Source organism: Halichoeres trimaculatus, unplaced genomic scaffold, assembly GCF_033239565.1.
Source record: "Halichoeres trimaculatus isolate MK-OKI-2021-1 unplaced genomic scaffold, fHalTri1.1 fHalTri1_scaffold_17, whole genome shotgun sequence".
Taxonomy (NCBI): Eukaryota; Metazoa; Chordata; class Actinopteri; order Labriformes; family Labridae; genus Halichoeres; species Halichoeres trimaculatus.
Window position 1 is genome coordinate 5,262,898 of NW_027437195.1, and position 19,626 is coordinate 5,282,523.

Genomic DNA, 19,626 nt, shown 5'->3' on the forward strand with positions numbered 1-19,626 from the left:
TGAGATACCCAAAGTGTGAAATTTTTAAGCAGAATTTACACTAACAGTCTGTGGAATGTTTAAACGGCTCACAGACTGTTACTTTAACTTAATGTAGTTTTTAATGTGCGTCTTTAGTTCGTTTTTTAAGTCTATAATGAATTGATTCTTACTGACCTTTTTTTTTTTTTATCAATTATCTTTCAGTGTTTTCATTTTATTTAATTTGCTGTCTTAGCTTTCAGTTGTAATTTTTCCCATTTTCCCCTCTAGTTTCTTCTTTATAGCCTCATGATAGCATTTCAGCTCAGCTCTTGTTGTCTGAGTTCAAGGTTGTTTTCTTGAACAATACAGACTATTTGTTTTCTTTATTTTGTTTTACTATAGAAGAACTCAGCCTTATGAAGAATACTGCACCACCTGAGTAGGTCTAGCCAGCCCAAAAATGCAAGGGATGTGCACAGTGGATCTCCTTTTTTTCTGTTTTCTTTTTTAAGGCCAACCCTTTGTTTACAGTTTTGTCTTCTCATTGTTCTTATACTCGTTTAGTAAGGGGGCTATGTAAGTGGTCCTTTAAAACAGTAAGATTCACGAGGAGCTGGTCAGAAAGTCTCAAACAGAGGAGATTAGAGTTTGTAGGAAGGAGCTTGACATTTTCAAATGCTTTGCCCCAACTTGTGAGCACAAGAAGCCAATCAGCTTTCAGTTGATGTATACGGAAATGGGAGCGTTTGCCGGCTGGCAGGAAACTGTAAAGTCTGCTAAATGATACAGGAAATATTCAACTTTGTTTTCAAAATAAAATTATGTATCAACCTCAGTGTGCTTTGTTGCCTACATATGGAATAGGTTTGTAAAGTTTTAAAAAGGAGTATTCTAAAGCACAGTTATTGTAATCTTTTAACAACTTCAACACATGAGAGCGGCTAAATGTGCGAAAGAGCAGCAACTTTGTTTTACTTTGAAAGTTAAAAGCGGAAGTTACCGCCAACATGAATCATCTTGACAGAGGGACGGGTCAGCAGCAGCAGCAGCATCTGGCTGCAACTTTTAGCTAAACCTTTTTTTGTATAGTTTCTGTGATTATCTCCATCTAAAAACAATGGAGCACGATACGCTGCTGCACATTGCTAACTTCAGCACCTTGTTTTTGTGCATGGTGCTCAAGTTTCCGCAAATTTTTGTCCTGATGAGAGCAAAGTCAACGACTGGAGTCAGCCTGAACAGTCTGCTGCTCGAGTTAACCGGGTAGGTGGATATACTTCACCGTATTGATTATTGTGCACCGTTATTTTATTTGTAGAGGATGCAGCTTTAAAATAAGCCTGTTATAACATTACAGGGAGCAGTCTCTCCGTTGATTTTTATTATTGTTTCCTGATGTAACTTTAATGTTTCTGTTCGCCTACACATCTTAGTCAAAGTGTTTTCGAAACATCTATTTATTTTTTAATGTATGGTAGTAAAGTGTTAATAAAAATGAGCACTTACCTTTTTTCTTCATCAAATGTTTAAATATTCCTACTGCTCTGTGTAGCTGTCCGGGGTTCGCCTGTGGTGGGGGACTGACGGGAGCGCATCTTTCCACAGAATGGATATTTGGTGCAAGTGGAGGATTTAAACCAGTTTCCGTCAGAGATTAAGAGTAAAATAGGGCACAGCTGCTCTGTGAGGGAAATAAACAAATAAATAAATCCCTGTGTGTAAGCTGAACAGTGAACAGTGGTGTTTAGGATACAGAGTCAGGAATTGTGAATGATTTACTGAGACTACTGATAACAAACTGTCCGTCTATGTGGGGCAGTGTGATGTTGGATAACATGAAAATCAGAGCAGCAAACCAGTTTTATAAGAATCTGCTTTAAATCTGTCTGACAGCATTCTTCTGCTGTTTCTGTAGGTTTTATAAGAGTTCACACACAGGTAGAGGACGTGTGTGCATGTGGCTGTATTAACTCTCAGTGTCCTGTCTCTCCTCTGTGCCTGGCAGTGGCAGCACTCTCCTAAATGTCTCCACTGTGTTGGTGAGCGAAAGTCGGCTGTCATGGTGCATGCTACAGGGAAAAAAAAGCAAAGTGTTCAAACTTGATTGTGTGAACAAAAGTTATTGATCGTTGAAATTATACTGGCATGGATTCAAACTGTCATACTCGATGATAATGAATCTTTCTTAATGTTACTGGAGGGAAACATCTATCATCAACAGCTTGCGACCACAAATCTGAGGTGGCAGAAGTCAAATTATAATTCCTCCTCAGTTGTTCAAAGTCATTACCGACGTTTGAGTGATCGCATCAATAGATACTGAGATTTATCACTTTTAAGAACTCAATTTCCAGCCTGTCTGCGTACAAAAACCATCCAAATATGACCAAACCTGTCTGAAGGACTTTTATTTAAAGTTGTGCATTCAGATCTGTCACTTCAGCTGCAGAGATAAATGTTCCTCCTCGGTCTGGTTCAAAAGCATCAGCATAAAGTGTGCAGTTATTTGACATTTCCCTCAATGACTTTGAGGTTTGCTCATGTTACCTCCATCTGTCATTTAACACCAGGAACTTGTAAAACTCCATTGTGCTGTGCAGCTTTGACATGATCTGATTTTGACAGCCTGTTGTGGTAACTCCGGTTTGCATCCGTTTGTGAGCCGTTGCCATGCCTGCACGTAGAAACCTACACACCACACATCCATCATCCATCCGTCTGCATGCTGGCTGGATAAACAGGATCTGCTGCTGAGTGTTGAAAAATCTTCGCCTGAAGGCTAAAAAAATTAAAGGCTCTGTTGAACACTGTTGGTTTATCATGTTTGCTCAGTGAATTCATCCAAGCTAAATTAACATGTAATGGATTTAACATTAACAGTCACTCTTTGTCTTCCAAACATTGTACCATGAAGTCACAATGATAAAGGTCGAGCAATGACTTGGCAGGAAATCCTCTCTCATTGTATCAGGCCATGGCTGCTCTCTGCATCCCAGTTTGAAAACCTGCTTTTGTGATTTCATTCTTGACTTTACACCAAAACACAATCTAACGTCACTCTCTCTGTGTTACAGGTTCATAGTGTTCGTAACATACCAGATGTACTATGACTACCCACCTCCAACATATCTGGAGTATCCCATTCTCATCGCACAGGGTGAGTATTTATAAAAGACATGGACACGTTTGACAAAACACTTGTATTTTTAAGGTGTTAAACAAGTTCATTAAGACAAAAATCTGTAATTTATTTAAAGTGTCATCATAACTGTAAGTGAAAGGTAGATGTAGTCTCTGGTTTTCAAGGAGCCAACAGGTAAAGGGGTAATTGTATGAGGAACTTATCTATAATAAATGTATCCATTATTTTTGGGTGTAACAACAGACTGTATATAGAGTGGACAGCATAGCTCTACCTTTTACCATTGTAAAGTTTTGAAGCTAAAATAGCCAAGTCATAAAAAGCATGTGCACACCTGGCACTTAAATCAGCCTTTACATCTTGATCTCTACTACCGGACTATAGCAGACCGGGGCAGTTTGAATGTATTGGGATCAGCGTTTGAGCTGTTCATACTACTAACTCTATAAACTCAATAAGAACATGACGAACAAGAAATTGACGAAGAAATCAAGTTATGCCTTCAATCCCATGTGCAACCTCTTTACAGCAGTCTACAATTACTCTCCAGGTACAGATGCCGCAAAAATACAGAATCATAAATCAAACACAAAAAAATTGGTTACATTAGGTTAGTAACCCTGCGACTAAAATGCTCATATTTTAAACTGGTAATGACAGTTCAACAGTCACTTGAAACATACACAAACATGCAACAGAAGCAAAGTAACAGAAGGGAATGCTGATCTACTGAAGCAGCACACTCTGGACTTTGGAGGACGGATGAATTTCCTCAAGAGAGTGAAAATGTCACAGCTTTTATGGTGAAGTTGGTTGAATTGTAAACGATCTCATCATGTTGGTAGAGAATCCTGCCGGCTCAGCACCACATTTCAGACACAAAGTTTGACAACACAGGAAGTGATTTAAAACCTGCTGTGACTGCTGCTGGTTTTACAGCTGACATTTGGAGCTCGATGCTGGTTCAGTGTCCAGTGTCACTGTGGCTGCTCCCCCTGAATACTGGACTGATTCCTCCACCTCCAGTTAAAACACACGTGTTCTGAGGATCTTGTTCAGCAGAGCATGTAACAGATTTTATTTGTGTTTTACAACAATGCTGCCAGACTTAATTAAATTGAATGAGATGAAGACAGATTTTCATCCCTTATCTTTTATTTTACATAGTTTAGTGAGCAAGAATAAAAACAGTTTGTCCCGGGCTGTGATCAGGTTTGATTTTGCTGTAAATACGAAGATTATGATGTTTACTCTGGTTACTGGGTTTCTTAAATGTACTTTTTCTGGCTCCACATATTTTTTCAAAAAAGGTCTGGAAAGTTGATAGAGCAGAAAACGGGTTAAAAGCGGGGAGTGAGGAGTAGAGGGAAAGGCTTCAGGTTTGGATGGACCAACTCAAGGGCGCCTTATGAGGCGTGTTACCAAAGTTGCTCAGCCATACAGGCACACATTGAACTGGGTTTTAGTGGCATGTGCCCTTTTTCATGGCTCACTTATTAAAAAACACTTGCTTGAGTCTCCTCTTGGGAGCCAAACACATAAAAGTGCACTGTTGGGAGCAAAAACATGCACTAAAGTGCCCCTTAGGGAGCTGAGTCGCATGCTAAAATGCCTCTTTTGTAGCAGAAACTTGTGCTAAAATGCCCCCATAGAAGTCAAATCACCTGCTAAAGTTCCCTTACAAGAGCCAAAACATGTGCCAGAGTGAACTCTTAGGAGCCAAACACGGTAAAGTGCTCACTTGAGAGCCAAAATACATACTAGAGTATCAATTTGGAAGCAAAAACAGACTTAGATGCCCCCATGGGAGCTAATTTGTGTGCTGTAGAGCCCACTTGGAAGCCAAAATATGCACTAAAATTCCACTTGGGAGCCAATCCAGCGCTTAAAGGATAAGTTTGGTTAATACAGCTTTTACATTGTTTATGGAATGAAGTAGAACAAAATACTCAGCCAGAAGGCTTTCCTGATCCAAGCAGTGCTTGGAGAGATATTTAGATCCAAAATCGTGCAGCGGACGTCCGTATAATGGGATCCATTGGGGCATAGACAGCGCCGCTCCTAAAACTGCATTAATCGTCCAAAAACTCGTGTTTTTCACCAATATTCCATCATGGTCCGCTCCGGGTTAGTCCTCTGCTGCAGTCTGTGTCACTCCAGACAGCGCTGTGTGGCTGTAATGACCTCTGAACTGACGGAGACTTTGTTTATGTTTGCCCCTCCGTGCATGCGCAGCACTCTCTGGAGAGCTGACTACACTTCCTCCTTTCTTTGAGGGGCAAACGTAAACAAAGTCTCCGTCAGTTCAGAGGTCATTACAGCCACACAGCGCTGTCTGGAGTGACACAGACTGCAGCAGAGGACTAACCCGGAGCGGACCATGATGGAATATTGGTGAAAAACACGAGTTTTTGGACGATTAATGCAGTTTTAGGAGCAGCGCTGTCTATGCCCCGATGGATCCCATTATACTGACGTCCGCTGCACGATTTTGGATCTAAATATCTCTCCAAGCACTGCTTGGATCAGGAAAGCCTTCTGGGTGAGTATTTTGTTCTACTTCATTCTATAAACAATGTAAAAGCTGTATAAACCAAATGTATCCTTTAAGTTCCCATTTAATTGCCAAACCGATTGCCAAATAACCTGCTCTGGAGCCAAATCATGTGCTAAAGTGCCAAAACACACATTAAAGTGCCTGCTTGGAAGCCAAGCTGCGCACCAAAGTGTTTGCTGCAGGGGCCAAAATGCCCTCTAGCAAGCCCAAACACGTACTACCATGCTCTCTTGAAAGCTGATTCAGCACTGAAGTGCCCCCTAGTTGGCAAAAAAACACTAAACTGCCCAGTCTTAGAGTGTGGTATACTGCCCTCTGGGAGGTAAAAATGCGCATTAAAGTGTCCTTGAAAACACACAGAACTTAGTGCCCTTTGCAGTGGTGAGAACGCAATGTATTTGCCTTGTTTTTTTCTCCTCAGCCTTTAAAAGCAGTCTGTACGACTGCTGGGTTTCTTTGGCTTCTGTAACCAGTCTCAAAAAGACTAAAACCTGTTTTTGGCATCGTTTTCCAACACCTGAGGTGGCTCAAAAATAACAAGAGGAAAGCTGTGGCTTCAAAGCAGACTGTCACAGAGGAATGGATCACCGTGTCAGCCCCTCGTGGTCAAACTAATCATGTAAGAGAAAGATGAACATCAGTATGACTAATGTTTGCCCATGTTTAAACATTACACACAGAGGTTTGACAGGAAATCAATGAACCGTCCTCGTGTGAGCAGCAATAGATGTCATGTTAGAGTCTCCTGATGGCTCAGTGATCCTGTAGTTTGGGAACAAATGACTGGATGTGGTTCCCCTCGGAGACGTCATCTCTGACCTTTCATTGATCTCCATCTGTAATCTCACTCTGTACGAGCAGCATTAACAGAACATCACTGTCCCTGCTGGACATTTTGAGCATTAAACGTCTCAACAGATAAAATTCTGAGGTTAGAGAAATAAAACATCCAGAGTTTATGAGAGTCTGAGCTTGGTGGATTATAATTATCAGCTTCTGGTGGAGTTGGTGAGACTGGATGTTCTTCTTAAAGTTCCTTCCTCATCAATACTCTGCCATGTGTCCTCAGACGTCATTCTTCTTCTGCTGATCCTCCACTACAACGGCAGCCTGCAGCAGAGCCTCGTCTACGCCATGGTGTATCCTTTCATAGCTCCTTACAGTCATCATTCAGAGCGACCAGTCAGACATCAGATGATAACCTTTCAGAGTCTTTGCCTTAACACAGTGTGTGCAGGTTTGTCGGAGGCTGGAGACTCCTCACGGTGGATAAGTGGATCATAGATTTGGCGATGGTAAGACCTTTGTTTGACCTCAATCTTTAGTCAAAGTCAGAAAAGATATGACCTAAACTAAAAGCTATCCAGACCTCACTGCTCTCTGTGTATCTCAGACCTAATATATGCCAAACAGCTCTTGCAGGTTAATGGTTTGAATGTGTCTGAAGGTATTTCTCCTGATGAGGAGGTGAGAGCAGCACCGTGGACTAAACCTGTTTTCACTGACCTCCTCTGTCCCCCCAGAGCCTGTGCACGTTCATCAGTGCAGCCAGTAAATTTGCTCAGCTGCAGTGCCTGTGGAGGTCTAAGGATGCTGGACAGGTTAGCGCCCTCTCCTGGGGGATGGCTACTTACACCTGTATGGGTGAGTATCACACATGTTCACATGGAAACAGCAGTGGTCCTCTTTGTGATGAACTGCAGGATGGAAAACCAAAGCAGAGGTCTAAAAGAGGCTGTGAGGTAGTGAAGAGGGTGAGCCTTGGTGAATCTGCTTTTCATATCTTTTAAGTGTTTTAAAACATATTCAAGAGTAAAAATTATGAATAAATCTTAATAAATGTTTTTGGACCAATAACTGCTAAACAACTGGATTTTATCCTGTGTGCTCCAAAAAAAGTGTGTGCCACTGTCACCGTCAGCTTCTCATACCAATTGTATCAACTTTACCTATTGTTTAAGGTAGCACCAAAATTAGTTATTTCTATCTGTGTTTGACCCAACCCGTCTATTTACAGCATGTAGACCAAAAGTCTCTATGACAACACCACACTGGCTGGCAAAGTTTAGCAGTGAGAAGAAAGATCAGTTTTGTTTTTTTTATGCTGAAAAAGATTTCTGTGAATAATTTTGTAGTGGTGGTGGACACTAGAGCCTAACTGTCAGACAGAAAAAGGACAGAAGAGCAGAAGAAAGATAAACAGGAGAGAGATAGAGCACAAGCTAGAGGCTAAAAAACAAGCTTAAGGCTAACACATGGGTTAAACTGTTTGTGTTAATGCTCATTCCAACCCACAGTCAGCAGTTATTCTGCAGTGGTCTGTTCAAACTTGAGAGTCTATCAATAAAATGAAGAGTGAGGTTACGTTAGCTCTGATTGGTAGATGAGCACATAAACGGTTGACATCATCACACGTAACGCGTAATGAACATGTCTTAAACCACCAGGCTGGAAGTAGCTGGCCACTAAACTAGGTTGCAAACAAGGGGCAACATCCAGTTTAGAAAAATGAAACCTATGTGGAAGTGCTAAAAGCAGCTGTACGTTAAGAATCTGCTTGCTACAGAAAGTACAGACCCACATACATACCAAGCCAAAAAGCAGCTTTAAAAAACATATTTACAGCCTAATTCAAAAAACGTCTTGGGTCTGATTCGAAATTCAAAATTTGTGATTTTTTTCTAACTCAGTGGTTAAGAAGATATTAAGATTATAGGTTTGTCCAGTCAGAGGCACAGCTCAGCTTATGTGACTTAGGGTGCGGTCACACTGGCCATCCAAACCGTGCCGTGCTTGAGCACGATTGCCCCCCCTCCCCGCAGTGACCAGTGGTCACACTACTCCAATATGAACCAGTATGAGTGGGTATCAGACACACACGGCCCTTCACGTCATCGTGAAGTGTCTGTTTACATGAAGCACAATCTCATCAGAGTCAGCACAATGAGACACAGAGAGCACTTCTACAACTTTGACTTGTGGTTAGGTTGTTTTGGCTTGACGCAGCCCCCTAACACCCTGCTACTGTTTAAAATAAGTTGTCGAGAGTGGAGCTCGCTGCAATCATACGTCATGGATCACACGCGCAGTCTACGTGCTTGTGCTCATGCATGAAGTAAACCTTGCTGAAACCCACCTATCCGAAGCGTGTCAGAGAAGTGAAGTGAATCGTGCTCAAGCACAGCACGGTTGCGGTCACACTGCCCATCCAAAACGTGCTTTAGGGCTGAAGCGTGCTTAAGCACAGCACGATTTGTCAGTGTGACAGGCTCCCTGTAGCTGTTAGACAGGAAGCTCAAAGCCTGCACCATATCCAATATGACCCCTGCCCATGATCATCATTACTTCATTACTTTATTACTCTGCATCACAAACAGACGGTTGACATCGCAGAGACTAGGTCCATAGTTTATACTGTCTATGGTTGCACATTGAGTTTACAAAGTTTGTTTGTTCTCAAACAAATGCTATCAACAGCGCTACATAACTGTCAATAAATAACATCATAGCTAAAATAGAAGTAGTAATAAAAAAGATGTGCTCTGTCATTTGTTTCTAAAACAAAAGCACATCTTGGTTAGAGTCACATCCTTATGACAGTAGTAGGTGAAAGTGCTCATGGGAAATGGAGTCTTTATCATGAAAAATCACCATTCCAGACAGCACCTTTCGGGTAAAAGGATGGAAAATGTAAAGGTCCTTGTTTCTCTGGTCCCGGCTGTTTCGTATTTTCTTGAGGAGTATTTTTGGGCTGTTGTTCTGTTATGAAGTGGACAGGATTATGGATAGAGAAGGAAAGCTGGAGGGAGGGAACTCTAGCCTCTGACCCATAGACTGTATAATAATCCGACCACACTAACAGCTATAGGGCCTCACTGCCTGTCAGTCAGCGGGTAAAGTCAGGATCTTAATATCTTCTAAACTGCTGGGATAGAAAAAATATCACTCTCTGTACAGTGTGTGCTGTTAGAGAGGTTAACTTTTTAGACTGAAGTCATTTTTTTGTACCATGCTGTAAACGCGTTTATTTCTGCTGTGAGAATCGCTGGCTTGGGTGTCTGTGTGGTTTCTGGTACTTATGGACCCAGCCTCACTGAACTCCAGGTTTCAGCACTTCCACTTTGTCTGCTTGTATTTTTAGACTTAAGGTTTCCGCTTGCTCTGAACGTATAGATTGTGCAACTTCACAGACAGACTGACAGTCCAAGTTTTGGACAAAAGCAGATGCTTCACCTCACAGAGCACAAGACGATTGTCAGTCAGCCGACATGAAAATTTTGATTTCAAATAAAACTTAGACGCTAAAGTCACACTAACAATATAGTAGGAACTGAAAGTGGCACTGTTGGCTTTCAGCTCCTGTTTTAAGAAACAGTCATATATTTTTCAATGGAGGTCAGTCCAAGAGAGCAATGCAACAGCTGCTCCTTAGAAAGCATCAACACAAAGGTTTTTTCTGTAGGAATCTTTCCAATGACAATCTCAGATACTTCACAATCCAAGGCTGCCTGAAGGGACCTTGATTCATGTCCTCTGCTCCCTCTTCACGTTCTTTCTCGACTCTGCTTCACCGTCTAAAAACCAACGCTCACTGCTCACTGTCACTCTCCTGTTGGGTGATAACAAAGCCATGCCTGGAGTACAGGAAATAACACACTGAAGTAAATACCAGGAGAATTCTTCAGCAGTCACAGGATAAATATGCATGAAACATGGTTGTTCCTACTTATCACATGAATGCTAATGTCCTCTTATCAGTTGAACCGCGTGCTCAGGAAGGTTAAACCCATCCGTCCTCCCTGAAGTACCGTCACTCACTCCATGAATATGTTAAATACTATTTATTCTGCTCCTCATTAAAGTGAATTAGCAATTCCATGCTTGGTTAATGGAATATTAGATGCTCTGTGGGATAATGAGGATGTCATTAACGCAGCTTGTTCTGTGTTTCAGCGCGGATTTACACCACCACAGTGACGACTGGGGACATGCAGGGTGAGTCACACATTTAGGAAGAATGAGAAAAATATTTGAGCAGAGACAGATTTCTTCACACAGTTTGTGAATTCAGCTTGTTTTTTGAATAGAGTCATTGTTAAAGGTTTTATTGTGCTTTGCTCCATGGAGCACACACCAGGGCTTTGGGGGTTAACTTCCAGGGTAGAGCCTGTTTTCTGGGTGCTGGGTTATGAGGGTCTCTAATGTGAATTGTCAAACTGCTGACTGTGAATTCTCTGACACACTTGTTGTCTGTTGGCATTCTGAAATTGGATTTTGGAGCTTTGTTCAAATTCAAGTCCCTGAAGAGGGAAAAAGCAGAAAGCAGGCAGAGAGAAATAAAACTGAGAGCCTGCTACAGTTAGCATAGTTTCTAAATTTAGCAAAATGTTTTTACTTTCCAACACGGCACGGATCAATCATGAGACGATAACACTAATGTGTAGAAAAGCTGTAACCATACTTTACACTCTCATTCTAATAAAACTTTAAGACAATTTTTCTGAGGCACTTTGGCCACATTGTTGTTGATCTGGAGATATTAAAATCCATTTTGCATTTCTTTGCTCATACTGTTTTCCTCCAATGCTGCAATTATGTGAATATTTAAGACAGCTTCACCTTTTTAGATATTCTTTGACCTTTTTCTACATCTCTGTCATTATTGACCTACAGTATACAGCTGTTAAAATAATTGGAATTTGAGTAGTTCAGTTATACTGACTGAAAAAATACAAAAAAAAAAACAAACATCTAGTATTATTTCATTACGGCTGCGTTCACACTGCAGTTAAAGTGACCTGAATCTGATTTTTGGTTCAAATGCGACCCTTACCTGCTTTGTTTCTGACAGTGTAAACAGCACAAGTCACATTGAGGCCCTGTTTTCACGACAAAGTTTCATCTGAAAACGCTCAAACACAGTGAAATAAATCTGTGTTCACAGAGGGACAGAGGGTGAATGCAGAGGGACTAAAAACGCTGTAGTTAGTATTCCAGGCCTGAAGGTGGCGCTATAACTGTCTTGTCCGGAAGCCGCTTTTGGGAGATCTCCACTTAAGTAGAGATGAGCTGATCATCTGGTGTAATGGTGAATACTAAGAGCAGAAGTGGAGCAATAGATTAACATTTTGTATGAAGACAGTCAGCAGATTCAGCAGATTGAGCAGCACAAGAACAACACGTAGTTCTTGACGATTGTAACAATGGTACTGTTGTCCTGTTGTATACATGAAGCAGGAAGCGGAGTGTGACATCATTGCTTCTACTGAAAACGCCGGCCTATTGTTTACACAGCATTGGTGTCAGCAGCGTTTCAGAAAAATCCCACTCTGAAGGCTGTTTTCAAAAGTTTGTGTTTTAGGTCGGCTGAAATGCTGTTTCTGTAAAAACGGGAGGCTAAAACGCAACAAAACTTGTCGTGTAAACGACCCCTGAATCTGACTTTTTTCAGTCAGATCCAGACCACTTTCAGTGTAGTACTGAATCAGATACGTATCAGACTTTTTTGAAGGTAACCGCTGTCAGATGTCATTCTGGAGTGACACCCGTCAGTTTTGCAGACAAAAACAGAGGAGACGGTCATGCTCAATGAAAAAACACTCCTGCCCTGTTAATCCACTCACATCTTGATCACACCCAAGGGGGGACATCTGGTCAGTAAAAATAAAGGCTATGCTAAAGCTAAAAGTTGCTGTTGATGGAGGATCCGCTTGAGGCTGGCTGCAGAAAGACCGGAAGTCACGTACACACCCAGCCATAAAAACTGACTTTTACAGCATTAAAAACATATTTACATATTTGATTCAAAAATGGCCCGGGTCTCAAACGCCAAATTCACTATCAACACACTCTGTATGGTGTGTGAATTTTTTTCTATCTCTGCAGTCTAGAAGTTATTAGGATCATTTGATAGTCCAATCGGAGACACAGCTCAGGTCATGGGATTGACGGGTGCCCTATAGCTGTTTAAAAGGAAGCTTACAGCTTGCATCATATCCAATGTGGCTGCGTGCGCGTAGTGGGGCCTTTTCACGGTTTCAGGACCAGACGGGTGACGTCGCGGAGGCTATGTCCATGTTTTATACGGTCTATGATCCCACCACTTCTGGCTCTGGCTCCACATCCACGCTCTCTCCACATCCCATGTTGCAGCTTTTGTTTGGACTAAGGACATCATTAATAATAATAAAAAAACATCTTTCTCCTCTCCCTCCTTTTTAACATTACCCACTCACAAATTTGTCGGCTGCTGTATTTAACATAAATGTCACTACCAGCTGCCGCCATGTTCGTTTCCATAAACACCACTTTCTGTGTGTGATGTCATTAATGTTGACTTCAGGAGTGTGAGCTGTTTACATCACAGTCCACACACAGGCCAAATTTAAAATGTGATATGGTGGCGCAGATGGCCTAGGTTGCACCCTATGAGGCTTGCCCTTGAGTGGATGGCCCGGGTTTGAATCCAGCCTGTTTCCTACTCTATCCTAGGTTCCATCCTCTTCAATTAAAAAGGCACAAAAATGAATGAATAAAAAAAAGTTGTGTGAACAGCCAAAAAATAAGTCAGATCAAAGCATTAGGACCTGCAGTGTGAACATAACCCATGATGTTGCATCTCCATCAGGTTAGTCTGTGTGTATTCATGGTTGGTAAACAGTCTTTTAAAATCCCTTCTCGTGTATTTTAGCTGACAGAGCATCTCTCTGCGGTTCTGTGTTTCCATCAATGGTCAGTTTTCATGTCTTTGGATCTGGTTGTAGTCAAAGGCTGAGGTTAAGAGATGATGGCAGCTCCACAGAAGTTGTCCTTATTTAAAAAGCTCAATTTTCTGCAGCTGAGGGGGATGTTGAACCATTCCATGATGAAAAACATATTTTAAAAAGGCGGGACATTAAGGGGACAGCTGCTGCAAACTGTGATGTCAAACTGAATCCTTATTTAGGTTTTGTGAATCAAACCTCTTCTCTCCTCTCAGTTCTGGTGCGTTTCATCGCCATGACGTTGCTCAACATGTGGGTGCTGCTCACTGTGCTCTACTACCAGAGACCCAGCAGCAGGACCAAGAAGGACGAATAAAGCTCTGAAGTCTGGTTCTGGCCCTGATCGGCTGTTCTGCTGATCACTCTGTGTCTTCCTGCTCTGTTTACCACAGATTACTCGCTGACTCTCCACACACAGAGCGTGGAAAACAAAAATGAGAAATGACAACGGTTATGTAAGCAGCTTTTGTAATACTGACCCATAAAATGTGCTTTTTATAATGTTTTTACCTCAGTGTTAAACCCACACATTCCTTTTATAACGTTCCAGTGAGTCAACATCTGCTGTGAGAGCAGACGGTTACTTCAAACTGTTGGAGAAGAAATGTAGCAGGAGCCATCTGTAACTGAGGTCACTCAGGTTAATAAATACTGTAACTGAAAAGCTTTTATAAATGTTTACTTCTGTTTCCAACTATTTTAATAAAACAAACATTCTACCTTCATACACTACTGTGTTTTCTTTATAGTGGGATTTTTTTTATCAACTACTACAGATACATGCACATTTTGACTGCAGAAGCACTGTGGAGTATGATTTGTCAAGCGACGTGGGGGAGTTAACCACTAACAAATGCATTTTTTAACTTGACATCATCACTAAGACGGATGGTCAATGACTCCCAGCTATGTGGAAAAGCAGTGAGTGGATGGAAGAGATCAGCAAGTGGACAGACGTTTTTCATGGAGAAATCCAGAGTTAACCCCAGATTTTAAACACACAACTGTCACTCAATGCTCATGACTGCATTATGCGTGGACACTTACCAGACTGTGACAGTCCAGGACATAAACATGTGTCAATAAATCAGAAACCCTCCCAAACCAAAAAAGAGAACACAGACAGTAAACACCTGGTTATTATTAAAGGAGCCAGAAAACTACGTCCAGGGAACTGCACCAAGTTTATCAGAATATCAATAGTCGTGTATTTCAGGGGTTCTCAAACTTTTATAGACCACTGACCCCTCTCAAGTTAGAGATTTTCAAAGGACCCCTCATTATCATAACTATGATTAGCTTAATATTAATACTGTGTAATAATGTACTATGTAGTATTTTGCAACAATAAAATTCTGCTACATCTAAACTTTCCAAGAAATTGATTTTGGAAACTTTGAGAAAATGTTATCTCTGAGGCAGTGGTGTGCACAGAGGGGGGGGCAGGGGGCGGTCACCCCCTCGTGGCCCAATTGTTGAAAAACATGAGGTGACCTCTGGGAAGCCAAAACATGTATGAGTGCCCTCCTGGTTGGCAAAACACATTTGACTGCTCTCTTGGGTGGCAAAGACGCACACTGTATGTGCCTTTTTGTTTTCCTTCTTTTCACCCCTGCCCTTCAAAAAGGCTGTGCACACCACTGTACAAAGGTGTTTTTGTTTTGAGATTTTGATTTTCTATTGTTACGCACTATGAAGTGATAGACATGTCCCGTTTATATCAAAATTGATCCAGTGGGACAAGAGTAAAAGATAGACGCTTTTATTGGTGCAAGAGATCCTAGTTTGTTGTTTCGCTTTTTCAGTGATATAGCCAACTTTTATAATTGCTTTCAAAAGTATTATGTGGACCCCCTAGCAATGGTTCACGGACCCCTGGAAGTCCTGGGACCTACTCTGGGAAACGCTAGTGTATTTCAATATATTGTAATTTTACTTAAATCATAAAATCTGTTTATCATAATTTATGTTAACTAACTATTTACTCTCTATGTTGAGTCCATGTTTGGTCAGAACCATCAGCCCAAAACCAACTTTTTCATTAAACGAGCAATTAAAAACTGGATTTTGAACATAGGAAATTAATATTGCTTTTTAGCAGTCAACCTTGTTACCTGAGGTTGCATAAAGAAGACCTATTCAATAACCCAGCTGCAGACATCACTGGTGTTTCGGAGTAAAGTGAGACCCTGTTGACTGGTGACTCTGAGCAGTTAAACAATGATACATTTGACTGAGAGTCACTAGTTAGCATGGTCGCTATTGACTCCAAAACACCGGTCACTACCCCCCCCCCAAAAACATTTTTCTTTTTCAAAATGACAGCCTCCAAAAACTTTTATTTCAAGACAAAGGGAAAAAAAATGCAAAGCAAAAAGCACATCCATGTCTTTATTGTTGAAGAAGTTGTTATCATAGAGCCGTTTGGTAGCAAACATGCAATCTGGATGTAGAGCCCTTAAATACAAAGTGGACAAGGCTGTATAAATAATATAATGTGCACTGTATGGCATGTAAAATATATACTGTGTATATTTATATGTATAAAACATGCTTCTTGGTTAAAGGAGAGCACTCAGTTCACACCCACACATGTACAAACACACAGACACACACACTCACACACAAGTTACTCTCCTGCTATATGAGCCACATACACACAACGATGTGCCCAAACTCAGTCTGCTTACTTTTAATACAAAAATATCAGAACAAACACTTTAAAAAAAAGAAACGCTCAATGGAATAGTGCTGCTCAGTACGTCGATTTATGGGCTGTGATTGCATACGTCACTGTTTCTGCTTCATACGGGACACACGGCGGTCACTGTCACATCAGGAATGACTTCAAAAACTAGATTCTGATAGTGGAGGCCCTGGTGGAGCAGCCGACAGCACTGAAGTGTGAGGCCTGAAAAGGCAAACACATGCACGCTCACTCAGAGGAGTTGGTGATAAAAGGGGCTTCAGTCAAGTATACCTGGATAGAATAATACAATGCCTGTGTGTCGTCTCTGGTGAAGCCCAGATGTACATTCAAACAAACAAAAGGAGCCGAGCTCGGATCAGAGAAGCTTTAACGGTGCACCCCTTGAATTCAGTAAACATTAACCCTCATATCTGACAGTGCAGGTTTGGAAGATTATGGGACTGGGAGGATCTTCTGACATCTAATGCCTTTCAGAGCAGGATTCACTCAACAACCATGGCTGTCTGCATACGACGGCAAACCGGTGATGAAGAGTGTGCTGAGTCAGAAATCTGAATAAGAGGCACTGGAGGCTTTACCTGATCAAACCTGGAAGAGCCTGACGCTCTCCCTCCCCCTGCTGACTTTCCAAAGAGCCACAGCTCGTTTCCTTCAGTACCTTATTCAGGTTTCTGTGACCCATTTGGAAGCACACCCGAAGCAGAATTTTTCTAAGCAGGCTACAATCAACGTGGTAAAGAGTCTGAAAATGGAATCAAGTTCATCATCAACCTCAGTTTGCACAATCTGAGTGTAGTGTTTACCCTTTAAACCCTTCATACTGGTCACAATCATTTAAGATACAAGTGTCTTTTATTTGGCCACAAGATTCCCCAAAGGTGGTGAGGAAGTGTTCGTGTTGGGTCCTTCAGTCAGCGAGTCCAGCTGAGAAGTGTTGAGGTAAGTGTTTCCCCGTCCTAAGAGCTCTCCTCTTCTGTTCTGTGGGTCCAACCAGCCGCTCCAACTCCCCAGAGACACTTAACTGCTCCGATCCCCAGAGACGACTTAATATGCTTACAAAGCCATCCAGCAGGGTGAAGAGGTTGTAGGTGAGTTTGAAAGCTGGGGAGGAGTTTAACTAAAGGGGACGAAAGACTCTCACAGGCTGCAGCACGACAGGGTGGGGGTTGTGTGGAGAAGCGATGTGGAGTTCAGTGTGCTGATCTGCAAACAGAGCTTTGTATGACCGTCTTTGAAACGGGAAGAGACCCCGACACCTTCATGATGCACCACGCTGCCAAGCTCGGTTAACTGGAGGAGGAGAGAGAAACAGACAGAAGATCAGAGAAGACAAAGAGAAGGAAACAGTTTATCACTTTATGGGATGCAAGCAAATGCTACAAGATCCTGCAAAACAAAAAAAAATCACCGTTTTTGTTTGCTAAAAATGAATCACAAACACACCTGATCAAAGTTTTAAGACCAGTTGAAAATTTGCTCAAAGTTACATTTTGCACTATTGGATCTCAAAAAAGTTCTTAGTAGAGTTTGAAAACTAAACAAAGAAGAAACAGGAATGAGGGGAAAAAATTGAGTAAGCAATTAATTGAAAACAGTTCACATGAAGTAGTCATTAGCTGATCAAAAGTTTAAGACCCCAGCCTTTAAAAGTCAAAATCTGCATAAAAATGTGGATTCAGTGTTATTTTCTGTCAGGTATTCACTCTGTAAATATCTCTTAAAGGCTAAAAAGCTTTCTCTCTTCGAACGTGGTCGAACTGTTGAGCAACATCATCAAGACCTTTCACAACACCGGAGGATCTGATTGGCTGTCCTTCAAGACACAGGAGGATCCTGGACCCAAATTGAGGCCGTTACAGGAGCTATCTGCAGCCCAATAACCATCAGACGCCATCTGAGAGAGAAGAGCTTTAAGAACAAAACACGTCTTCAAAGACCTCGTCTCCTTCAACGCCACAAACTCACCGTTTGGACTTTTTCAGAGAGCAGCAAACATGGGACACTGAAAGGTGAAGAAAGTTTGATTCTCTGAGGAGAAAAAACTGAACCTTGATGTCCTGATGGCTTCAACGTTACTGACATGACCAGGAGATCCCACTGGAGATGTTTTCACGGCGGCACAGTGGAGGGGGCGCCATCATGATCTAGGGCTTTTTCCTTCAATGGACCAATGGAGCTTCAGGTTGGTCAGGGGCGTCAAACGGCGGCTGGCTCTGTGGAGATGTTGCAGGGGGCCTCCTTCATGACTGAGGGCCCTGGTCTGTGTGGGAATGACTGGGTTTTTCAACAGGACAACGCTGCAGGTCACTATGGGCGCCTGACAAAGGACTTCTTCCAGAGGAACCAGCTCACTCTTTGGACCATCCTGATGTTCCCCTGATCTAAATCACTCTAAATCATCCAGACAGTTGAGGATCCTCCATAATAACATCTTCACCACTTGGAGCAATGTTCACACAGCCTCCTGGAAACACTTGCATCGAGCATGCTGGAACTAATTTTTGAAATCATCAGTAAATTTCATACTTAATGTTTCATTTGTTTCACTCTCATTTCCTCTCTATGCATTTTAAAGCTTGAACCCTTCTTAAGATCCAACAGTACAAAATGTAAATTCTTGCAATTTTTCAAAAGGTCTTAAGATGTTGATCACGTGAGCATTAGGATGTCAAATACAGCCTGAATGCATCTTTAGATGAAAATAATGCATAATGCATTTTGAAACAAAAAGAGAAAAAAACTCATTTATACTCGAGCAAATTAACTTTTGTCTTTTTTTTTTTTTAAGTGTTACTGGTTTCTGAGCAGCAGGAGATATTCTCCCGTCAAAGAATAAACTTGCCTGCTCTCTGGTGGACAAACCAGAAAACTGACACTTTTTTAAATCACTGCAAATAAATCTTTGTTAAGCCAATGTTTTATGTCTTTGTAACATTTTTTTAATAGAAACTTTAATGAAACAAATTGTCTAAAAGGTCTCCTGTTGTAGTAGAGTACAGTTCCAGAACATTCTGTATCTGCTCTCATTTAAATCACCCAGTGATGAGGCAAGCACAAAAACTGTCACATAACCTCCTGCAGCACCACAAACTGACCACCAGGACTGTGTCTGAACATCTGGTGTGTACATATAATCAAACACACACACACTCAGGGATGGAGATGTCTGCAGGGGCACAGGGAGACCAGGGAGGGAGACGGCATCATTTATTCCAGCGTTCGCTGTGGGATTCTTCACGCCTCGTTTTAAGGTTGTTTGACCTGCGAGGGCTGAGGTCAGAGGTCATTAAGTCACCACAGGTGGGATATGTCTTAGAGATGTGGCTGCAGAGGGTGATTATCGTCGGCAGCTTTGGAAATATCTATTTCAGGCTTATGTTGCCACCTTAGACCGACATTCAGTATTACAAGTTTTAGAGGAGCAGAGGTTTTAGAAACAGTTTTCAGACCCGAATGGTCAGGAGTTGGTCCTCATTTTACCCCTTCTGCT

At 41.8% G+C, this 19,626-nt stretch overlaps 2 protein-coding genes across 2 annotated transcripts in view; one reads left to right on the plus strand and one right to left on the minus strand.

The window, feature by feature from the left end:
• Positions 1-995: 995 nt before the first annotated feature.
• slc66a3 (solute carrier family 66 member 3) lies at positions 996-14,141 on the plus strand. Its single transcript, XM_074691254.1, has 7 exons — positions 996-1,227; positions 3,039-3,121; positions 6,733-6,802; positions 6,901-6,958; positions 7,187-7,307; positions 10,617-10,658; positions 13,642-14,141. Exons 1-7 carry the CDS (start codon positions 1,082-1,084, stop codon positions 13,740-13,742), a joined length of 621 nt encoding a protein of 206 aa, XP_074547355.1. The 5' UTR covers positions 996-1,081; the 3' UTR covers positions 13,743-14,141.
• Positions 14,142-15,803: 1,662 nt separating this feature from the next.
• Positions 15,804-19,626, minus strand: part of rock2a (rho-associated, coiled-coil containing protein kinase 2a) — a 65,457-nt gene continuing 61,634 nt past the window's right edge. Inside the window, exon 32 of the mRNA XM_074691527.1 lies at positions 15,804-17,426. Coding sequence (XP_074547628.1) covers positions 17,423-17,426 — 4 coding nt within the window. The 3' untranslated portion in view covers positions 15,804-17,422. The remainder of the gene's footprint in view (positions 17,427-19,626) is intronic.

Coding starts and splice junctions, on each gene's coding strand:
- slc66a3 (XM_074691254.1), top strand. CDS start 1,082: ATGGAGCACGATACGCTGCTGCACATTGCTAACTTCAGCACCTTGTTT. Junction 1,228..3,038: donor CTGCTGCTCGAGTTAACCGG/GTAGGTGGATAT, acceptor TCTGTGTTACAG/GTTCATAGTGTTCGTAACAT. Junction 3,122..6,732: donor TCCCATTCTCATCGCACAGG/GTGAGTATTTAT, acceptor ATGTGTCCTCAG/ACGTCATTCTTCTTCTGCTG.